The sequence below is a fragment of the Zootermopsis nevadensis genome, unplaced genomic scaffold, assembly GCF_977971745.1.
Source record: "Zootermopsis nevadensis isolate Lab colony 2312 unplaced genomic scaffold, Znev_1.0 Znev_ptg000026l, whole genome shotgun sequence".
Classification (NCBI taxonomy): Eukaryota; Metazoa; Arthropoda; class Insecta; order Blattodea; family Termopsidae; genus Zootermopsis; species Zootermopsis nevadensis.
In genome coordinates this window covers 1,298,449-1,309,323 of record NW_028259158.1, presented here as the reverse complement: position 1 = coordinate 1,309,323, position 10,875 = coordinate 1,298,449, and the positions used below count along the sequence as shown (strand labels likewise).

The 10,875-nt window shown below is 35.3% G+C and overlaps 1 protein-coding gene across 14 annotated transcripts in view; it reads right to left on the bottom strand.

Moving 5' to 3' along the window:
* Positions 1-9,315, bottom strand: part of LOC147872556 (protein argonaute-3-like) — a 204,193-nt gene extending 194,878 nt beyond the window's left edge. For 8 of the 14 annotated variants that reach the window (XR_015537179.1, XR_015537182.1, XR_015537183.1 and 5 more), the window contains exons 1-7: positions 7,795-8,890; positions 7,201-7,393; positions 4,844-4,960; positions 4,024-4,148; positions 2,244-2,428; positions 1,652-1,811; positions 365-432 (exon numbers count right to left, since the gene is read on the bottom strand). Coding sequence is in view for 2 of the 14 variants with exons in the window: in XM_087356226.1 (XP_087212352.1) it covers positions 1,693-1,811; positions 2,244-2,428; positions 4,024-4,148; positions 4,844-4,960; positions 7,201-7,257 (603 nt within the window). In the remaining 12 variants the exon portion in view is untranslated. Of the gene's footprint in view, positions 1-204; positions 433-1,651; positions 1,812-2,243; positions 2,429-4,023; positions 4,149-4,843; positions 4,961-7,200; positions 7,405-7,794; positions 8,891-9,155 lie in introns of those variants that run through there. The other 6 variants (XR_015537186.1, XR_015537188.1, XR_015537185.1 and 3 more) reach the window with 6 other exon arrangements.
* Between the last annotated feature and the right edge of the window lie 1,560 nt (positions 9,316-10,875).

Sequence of the window (10,875 nt, the reverse complement as noted above, 5' to 3'; positions counted from 1 at the left end):
CGGGGAGCGAACCCCGGTAGTCCAGCCCGTAGTCATCGTTATCCCGACTGAGCTAAGATAAAAATAAGTCATTGACCCTATCAGAAATCGAACCCTGGTCGATATGAGCTTAGGGACGAAACAAAAGTTGCTAAGATTGATGGCTAATATTGGGGAGTAATTAATTTCACTATCAAATGTTGAATAATTCAGAAGAAAAATAAATTGATTTTCTGCATTTTTATTCGTGTTCCGTTCAATAATAGTACAATAAAGCTTGTAATTTCGAATATTTGACATATAAATGGAAACAGAGTTGTCCACTTCATTACGAAACTGGACGTCTGTAATAAAATTTCCAAAATATTTATCCAAAAAGACTTACCTATAACCCCAAAATGTGCACTAAAATGGAAATTTCCAGTCTAACTTCAATTAAATTGACATAATTCACTGAAAACAGAAAACGCAAGTGTAAAAAATACAATACCAAAAAGCCACAGGATCAGAACTACATAAATGCACACACAATTCCAGACATCAAAATATTCTTGCGGAAAGAAAGCTAAGATTTTATGAGAATCAATCAAGTTTATAGCACTGTTTTCTTAACAAATCTCTCATCTCAAAGAAACCAAATCCTAAAATAACAAACTTGTTTCCCTCTAGGGTGAGAGGACACGAAAAAGAAACATAAAAGGAATGATATAAAATGTGTTGGCAAGCGTGCATGATTCTCATTTGTTTCCAAAGCTTTCAAGGGTATGACATGTATTTGGATGACGATCTTCACGTATAAGAGCAGCACTTCAGAATGTAATAAGTGGAGGCTATAAACAGGTACTTTCCACTTATATAAAGTACTTGAAGGGAAGTTATGGCACTGAAAGAGGGTACTCGAAGGCAATAAAGTGGCACTGGAAAGCAGTAATGACTAACAAAGTGATGAGAGGTATTGTGCACAAATTAAATGAACAGCCCAGGGTCTGATACACACCTCAGAGACGGCATTGATCAAATAATGAGTGGCACAAAGAAGACAAAGTACTCAGTGCAAAATTTATAATACTACCACATACGGACTGTCTTGGGATTGAAACTGGACTTTCATGTTAAAAAGCCTTCTGTTCACAAGGTAGAAATCATTTTAAAATTTAACTAAAATCAACTATTTATGCCCAAAAACATTACTACATCTCTCCAGAGAAGAAATACATGAGCTCATGTCCAAGTTTCCTTAAAAAAGTTTTACTCACATTTGCAGCAGAGCAGGTGGCTCACTTTGTATTTTACGTTAAAAATAGCCTACAGAACACTTCCGAATCATTTTCCAACCCACAATCATCCCACCACTTGACACTACATAATCTATGCAGTTGCGAAAGTATCAAAAAGGGAAAGTTGACTCAAGTATTTAATTGGAAATTGGAAATAAACAGTACAATATCTTTCCCTGTGGTAAATACAGTGTAATTTCAAAACATTACTCAGAATGTAGTTAATGTTCAGTTTCAGATATTTACTTCAGTCAGAAAGGAAAATTAACTGGACGTTTATGAGAAAGTACAACAAATAGAACTAAATCTTATGGTTGTAGTTATGGATCCCTTAGGTTAAATATTATGTAAATATGTAATAATATGCTAAAAGTTACTTCATAAATGAGACTTACCTTGACACAGATGAAAGTGTGTGATTCACTCCATTCAGTTTTCAATTGACTTTCAGAAGAATTTTGGAACATGTAGCTTCATTCATACATTGCATTGTTATTGACTTTATACATTGAGTTAAGACTCCAACATTCAGTTCTGCAATTTGCTTCACCTTGGCTACAACACAGTTGAAAACAAATGTTAATTCATACAACAAAACAAGAAGACCACAAAAATTATAATAAAACAGAGAACACATTTCTTAATTAGAACTTCCTAGGTGAAAGTTATTTACATGGCAAGATTTCTGCAATGTCAGTAAAGTTCTACCAGACTATACAGCACAACATCCTGTACGACAGTAATCTTTATGTTCATATGTCAACAATTCCAAACTTTGAGGTTATATCAGGCAAAATTAAAATATTCAAAATGTGTACCAGCCAAAATTATATACATACACGGAACACTAAAGCGTATAATTATTAATTCAGTTCCTGCTAGCCTCACCATACAGACCAAAACATTTGAACAGACAAAAGTTAATCAAAGAACCTCTTATTTAAACAAGGGTGGAAGAGTGCTTTATTCATACAATAGACCTCTTACCATAACTGTTTTTCACATTTGGAATCACAACAACAATCAGATCAACTCTCTGTTTCATTGAAGTGAAGAATTCCTGCAATTCAGATGTGTCCCTTGCTAGAAACCGCAAACTTCGTGATTGCAATGGACGTGCAATATTCATCCCAAAATTCTTCCCTGTTTTCTGCATTAATTCTCCAAAACGCCTGCAAATTTTAATTTTAAATATACAAAACCATTAATGAAATGGAAAGAATATGATAAATGACTATAGACTCAGTTGTAGTATTACATAAACAGAAGACAATAACTACTTTTCCAACTGAATAGTCACTCTTTAATGATAATTATTAATCATTCTATTCTTGGAACAGTGTATTTCAAGTCATCTGATTTAACATCATCTGTGCTATTTTAGTCTACTTCCCTCTCTGGAAAGATTTTCATGAAACTAAAATGAAGTGCATGCCATTAAAGGACACCCCACCTACTTTTTAATTTCCTACTATCAGTAACACTGCCGTGGTGCAACAACGTCTGAAGCTGGGGTGACACAAACACCTCATATGCAGGCACTTCAAATATTGTGTGCCATTTAATTATTAAAAAGTATTACTTCCATTAAGGCATGTTTCTTTAATGTTCAACGATACCAGGTAAGTTTCGCAATATATATATATATACATATATATATTTGTTTTGATGGCTATCAGTTGATTAACTAATGGAGATGAGCATGGGGATGTTTTACTCATTTGTTATTTATTTAATGATGCTTTGTGCTGTGAGGAGTTCCAATTAGAAAACAGATAAACATTTTACTCAATTATTTTCCTTATAAAATTAGTTGATTTGACATTGTTATTATCCACTCGCTTAAAAAGTACATAAATATTACATGGTAACTATTTTATCATCATGCAGGGTGATACAATAATTTATTTATATTTATTTATTTATTTAGTGTTCTGTCTGACGACAGGTCCATATGAACAGGATCCTTCCATCCTTTTCTCGGACTGGGACCTGTTCATATACGTTCTTGGCAGATGATCCAGAAGTGGTTTGCCATTGCCTTCTTCTGTGTGTGAATGGAGTAATTGTTGGGATGCCACGGAGGAAGACTCCGTGTTGCCTAGACCACGGCCTTGCCCAACACAAGTTATAAATTCGGGCACCGCCGGGAATCGAACCCGAGACTCCAGGATTAATAATACCAAAAATGAATGTGTGATATATAATACATATCAGCAGGCTGCAAGCTGAGAACTATAAGATTTCATTCTAATTTGCATTCAACCTATTTAGAGCAAGGGGTGGTGACTTTCTCTGGAACGAGATACAACTTATATTAGACCAACACTGATATTTTTATGTCCCATTGTTTGCAATGGGCTACTCTCCCAATTTTTAATTTACAGTAATGCTAAAATCGTGATACAGAACAAGAATTTTGAAGGAAATCAGGCTTCATAAATTCTTCCAAAAACTTCTTATTAAACAGGCTTCTACCTAATACATTTAAGTTCTGTAATAAAATAAAATATGTGAATTATAAGTTGACGGTGAGTCAGATGGCTCTTCAAGTACTGTATTAAGACAAAATTTAAAAAATCATTAGATGAAAAGTATTGATTTGTCTATAAACTATTATCATCATACTCATCTACTGATATTTCAGAAGTACTTGCAGTCTTACAACAAAGCTTTCTCACCTCAATCTTATGTATCACATTATATTTCATAATTCTCTGCTAAAATCAAAGCAATAAAATTGCCATCACATTTGGTTAATACTCACCCGAGTGCATCTTCTTTTACATAACTGTCTAAGTTGAGAATTATCCAAGATTTCAAATTACCGCTGATAACAAAATTTGATGCTCTCCACACACCACTCCTTGGTATTGTAGGAGATCTCTGATTCTGAAAATAACAATTCTATTTAAGTCCATTTTATGTACTCTATGTAAAAAAACACAACTGTACAAAACTGAACTAGAAAGATGTGAAATGACATAGTCAAGGCCTAATCTAAGGTACTATCCCTGTATCTGCCTGGAGGGACTGAGGAAAACTACAAAAAACCCAGTCAGGATAGGCAGTCTCCAGGCCAAGATTTTAACATGGGGCCTCCCAAATAAAAAATAGGATTGTTAACCACTTGGCAATGATTTTCATTTTAAACACTATCAATGTATGTTTTTAAATATGTAACGTATCTCATCTACGTATTTAAAAATGAAAATTTGTAATGCAGGATCCAACAAAATATTTTTAGCCTGTATATTTTTAAAATTTTATTATAACCTACTGATAGCAAACTATTCTACAATAATAATCAAAATTACACAGTGACCTTCTGTTTCACATATTTTATATTTTGTAAAATGGAAGCCTGAAGATGGTCTATTATACTGAAACATGTTGTTCAAAAACATACATCTGTGATAATAACTGAATTATTATTGTTGTATGTGATGAAAGACTACAAGTTACATTAAACATATTTGTGTAATAAACCCGCCCAAAAATAAAATGCTTGAATATAATATGTCCTTGAAAAATGAACAATGTTTACAAGGACACCCACTATATGAAGTTTCAATTAATGTACTCACTTCATATTCCAACTTCGGAGCATCCAGGATCCGAGCACTTACTTCTTCAAACTTTCCTCCAACAGAGAGACCAAATTCTCTGACACATGGGTCTTCATTGAATCTCACTGACCTCAACTGAAATAAAACCAAAACACACTCAAATATGTAGCTTGAACAACAACAAATTATGCAAAATTTTGAGGATGTCAAAGATACATACATTACTTAAGTATGTACTCAATCGAAGCAACCCACAATACTTTTGTACATAAAACACAACAACCACATATTACACTTCATTCGATATGTGTGTGAAACCAACAAAGTTAAGTAGCATTTGAGGTTTTCACAGCGGTGAGTCTGAAAATGGCTGTCTTCTGGGTTGTTGCACCATGTAGTCTGGTAGAAGTTTACTGACATTTCAGAGGTCCTTGCTTCTTCCATCATCCAGACTACACAGTCAAACAACCCAGAAGACAGCCATCTTAAAATATAAAGTTGTTAAAATACTAATATTGTACTTCATCACATAATTCACATTCTCATTTTTGTGTTAAAGCAACACCAAAATTGAAAAGTAATACTCTTTGCAAGACACAAAGGTTACAAAAGTGTACTTTACACCACACACTGCTTAACATTATCCCCTTAATCATATCTAGGAATAGTAATTGATCCTTCCATTTGCTATCACTATTCTTTTCACACACTCACATATTTATCCTCTTAATCTGCAAAAGTGATACAGTTACAGATTACACCACAGAAATGCAATACTTAATTTTCAGAGAGCTCACTAATTCACTTCCATCCACAGAACATACTTTCTTCTGATGTTACTATAACAACAAAGTAACTTAATACATTATGCTGGGCTGAGTCCAAACATTCATATCGTTCGTAATATTCATTACGAGAACTTGACATGTATGAATATGAAATGGCCTCTAATCATAATTCACTCCATGACAAATTATGATCAGCTCCTTCTCAACATATATGGCAGAACATAAAAAGTTCATACAATAAGAGATACACGGAACCATGATATTTGCTGAAAAACATGCCAGACAGATGCCTACAAATTAAATTTCAAGGACAAGATTAGGTTTGGGTTAGACCATGGACTGAAGCTTGGTGAGGGAGCCCAAGGGTACCCTCAGGGGGAGTACACCCCACAGGTTCTCCACAACTTTCCTGCTGATTAGATGTGTGAGCACACATAATGTCCAGATCTGGGGTACCAAAAAGCCACACGCTATTTATCCAGAACAATGGTTTATGGTCAGATCTTTTTTTGCATAAAGCACAATTACAGGCATCACGTATCTCATCATATTGCAACAGTGGTTAATGCCACAACTGTCAGAAGATTTTCCACAAAAGGATTCCTAGTTCCGGCAGGATTGCGTACTGCAACTCTGGCGTTTGGAAGTCGGTGGCTACCTTTATGAAAACCTGCCTTGCACGTGGCCTCCGAGAACCCCTGACCTGACACTAATGGGGTTATGCAAAGGATGCAGTTTACTAACCTCCTCGGCCAACACATTCTTCATGAATTAAATACACATATCCAAATTCAGTGGAAGTTGTGACACCTTGGACAAAGTGATGCAAGAACTTAAATAATTCTTTTAGGTTTGCCATGTGGTGAATGGCTCTCACATCATAAACCTCTACCTTGATGCAAATTAGAAGGTTACCTTTTTCACCTGTATGTCGTTTCATTGTACTGTCACTTGTAGTATTTGTTCAATAAATTTATGAAATGGTGTCCAACATTGAAACAGTCCAACGTAGGTAAGAAAATACTGGCACAATGAATGTGTTTTGTGCTGCTCATTAAACAACACTTTCTTAATTGCACAGTTTATATAGAGAATATAGTGCTGAATGAGAAGATAAAGAATTTTGAATTGTGAAGGATGTGGAAGTAACCAGTCATGGCCTTGTTTTAAAACATTATCCCAGCAGAAGTTGAAGAGAATTACTAAAATCTCAAACCACAATAGCTAGGCCTTGGACCAAGAACCTCCCAAATATTCAGCAGAAGTACTAATCACCCAATTTTGACGTCTGGTGCGTGAGTTTCATTTTATGAACACGATAACTAAATGTGTGTTCAAGTCATGTACAAAGCAAAAATTCAGATTGCAAGACAGTGGGACAGGAAAAGTTATGAAAAATGTACACAAAGTTTGCCTGGAAAACCTGAAGGTAATAACAGGACACTTACATCCACTATTATGTCACAGAATTATTTATTTGATCCCACATACCCCATAATCTATGTCTTTCAATAGAAATGAGATACCGAGTCTGGCACCCATAAAATCGACCTTTTAAAGACAGTTTACAGAATTACTTTTGCATACCTGTACTTGTTTGAGGAGCAGACGGTCGTAATGTTGCCCATGGAATGCCGCCATCATGGATTCCGACCTTCCGGGGTTCACCGGTAGGAGATTCCTCCGACTTGGTGGGTCCACCTTCCTTTCCTACAGTCTCCACCCCAACCAGCCAGCAGAGCAGAAAAGTACACGCTAATGATGTTCCATACAGGGGTTTCTACAAGAAACCTTTAATGTTTTATCAAATGCTTTGTACTAATGCAGTCCTTGTTCTGTAACAACTGACTAAAGCCCAATGGTAACTACATGTACTATCTGCCTTAATATTAAGAAATTGCAGTTTGCTCACAGAGTGTATTTATAGGTTTCACATTATTTTAAGAGTAAACAAGAGATTATTACCATCAAAAAGCATTGACTAACTAATTTGTAAACTTATTTTCCAGACTTGTATTGCAGAATCTGAAGGTTATGTACATTGATATGTGAAACGTCCTTCCAATTGTGTCAAAAGTACTGAGGTTCATGAATATTTTGTGAAATGACATGTTCTACATCCTTTGGTTTAGTCCTAAGAAGGATCTATGGATTGTAAATAAACTCTACTCTCTAACATACCTGAATACTGCACTTCCTTATCCAAGTCACAAACGCTCCAGGTGCCTCGTTCTGTCTGCTTCTTCACATCTCCAACTCCAAATAAGCTGCTTCCCCATCACGCACACAACTGATCTTCTGAAACACTGATATTCAGACAAATTGGTCTGCCATGTCTTCGTGTGACACCAGTCCACACACACTACAGATACAGTTCACATGAAAGTAGCCACTCAGCACATCCCCTCATCTCAAACTCCTCTTTGAGACATACAAGTCACTCACACTGAATCTATAACCGTACACCTCCTCGGAAAGCAAGGTAATCGCACGAGGGCCTGAGGTCTTCCTTGTGGCATTGTGAGGCATGCTACGAACACCCGATAAAAAAAAAATTAACAGATTCTCCCTCTGAAATGATACAGGATTTCGGTATGTAGTACATTCTCAAACACCTAAACATTGTCAATGAATAAATAAATATAAATACATGAAAATCTGAAACGCAAGCACATATACCTATATTAATTCTAAATTTCAAAGAATTTGACGAAACATATCCGCCATGTTGTGACGTCACAGTCAACGCCCAGTGAACGCGAATGCATGTTCAGCACACAATGGAATAAAATTTTCTAGACTTTGAAGATCCGATTTGTTTGCTAGAGTCCTGCGAAAGAAGAATGCTTATTACATGATGGCCAGCGTCCATATTCCTGCGATTTGTGTCACAAATCATTCGCTCGTCAAAGTACACTGAAGCAGCATAAGCGCATACACAATGGGGACCGTTCATATTCCTGTGATGTGTGTAACAAGTCATTCATCGATCAGCATAACCTGAAGACTCACCAGCGTACGCACAGTGGTGAAAGGCTATATTCCTGTGATGTATGTAACAAATCATTCGCTGATCAGAGTAATCTGAAAAAGCATCTACTCATTCACAGTGAAAATGTTTAAGCTTTATATCCATAATATAAATATAAATGTAAAGCAACTTTTGTATTTATATTTAAAATTCTGAGGTTTATGTATATTAATTTGTAAAATTATTTTTCATACTTGTATTGCAGAATCTGAAATTTATGTACATTGATATGTGAAATACGTTCTTGTACTTGTGTTGAAAGTTCTGAAGTATATGTATATTGTATGAAATGACATGTTCTACATCCTTTGGTTGAGTCCTAAGAAGGATCTATGGAATGTAAATAAACTCTACTCTACTCTAATTGTTAATGACATGGCAAACATGTAACAAATCTTGTCATTTGGCATACTGAGATGCCGATAACAGGGCGGAATTAGGTAATTAAATTCAGAATTTATTCGAATCAAATAGATTATAGTTACATGTGGAAACGTAATGAAAATTCTACCTATTCATCTCATCCTCCATGTGCTGTTCCAATGTTTCATCATTTATTATCGCCATTCTGGATACTGATATAAATTCAAAACCACAAAATGGAGCAAGGAATTTAAGAAACTCTGAACGCCATCACTACATTCAACATTTGGAAGTCTTCATGACTGATATAAGATACATAACTAACCACGAAAACCAAGGTAGCCAACGTTAGATGGTTTCTTGAAGTAGAAAGCCTGTGAGTAGCTGCAAACTGTACAAATTGTATAAATAAGCAGGATTTTCCAACAGAGGAATATTGTGGTCCTCGAATATAGAGAACTATATCCCAAATATACTCACAGCCTACAGAAGATTGGCAAAAATTAGTTGGAATTTCAAACTGCCAAATTGGCTCTCCTGATCACTGCCTTCTTGATTAAAATATTTCTAATGTCTGTCTGTACGCAGTAGGCTTTTTTACAATATAGAAATTAGTGCACGGGACCACTGTTCTGAATTTTATAAGCCTTCTATTTAGAGAGAGCTGTACAAAAAATTGGGCTATCTGCAGATGTGAATCTGAAGGCTTTGCTCACGTGGCTTACTCCCCATTACTTAGTCCACTTGGGGTCTTGCCCTTCTTCCCATACTTAATAGTTTCAATCAGTAATAGTGACAGACCAATTTAAACACTTCTTTTAATATAATGTTAAAAACTACTTTGTGGGTCTAATGGGTGAAAATAACTCCCTCCCTGCTCTTCAGTTTTATCCTTACAATATAAGTGGATGAAGCTGAAACTTGACACACTCATATGCAAACAGTGACATAATTCTTAAACTTGATGTTGTATGTGTAAGATCATTCAAGGGCATATACAGCCATTACAACAGCAGTGTGATGACACAGATTGGAGAAATGTGACACGAAAGTCAGAATAAGAACAGCATGTAAAAGTTTTTCAAAAATATTTCTGAGCAATCTGAACATTTTTGACAATATAAATATCCAGTAGAAGCATGTGGTTTACATCAACACCACTGTATTTTCTCACAAACTAGAAGCTTTGGATGTGTTTTTTTAAAATGAGGTCTGAAACTTTAGCTGAATTTCATAGCTGGAATGTAGGTGGTAAAGTGTACAGAACATAAATTTGTAGCAGAGTATGTTGTGTACTTATACACAGTAAATAATATAAGATGCAGAGAAAGATCACAGATTATTCATTGAAACAACAAAATGAGACAGCAAATGTATTACAATAACAACAAAGCACTGAAGAATACAGGCTGAAACACCTGATGACATTACACATGAAAATGGTACAGCATATTGTTGGTATTGCATCATTATATTATTCTGCAATATCAAAAAACATATAATTTCATGGTTGCTATAGTGTGCCTTTCTTCAGTGGTACTAATTTGATAACGAATTAGGAATGTACGGGTTCCACAGAAAATAACTATATTTGTCTATATACTTTTTAATTAAGATGTCACTGATGTTCTCACAGGGAACACAAATAGAATAATTAAGAGCAGCGTGGTTAAATGGGAGAAGCATACAATGTTTCAGTCAAAAACCCTTAAGGGAAGGTACAATTTGAGATATACAGAGTAGACAGGGAGAAAATATTAAAATGCAGTGGGTCATAATGAAACAAGTTATGAGGGTATTGGCTGGATTCCACTAGATCAAAGATGTGGTCCAGTGGCGGGGTATTGTGAACATTGTAATGACCTTTG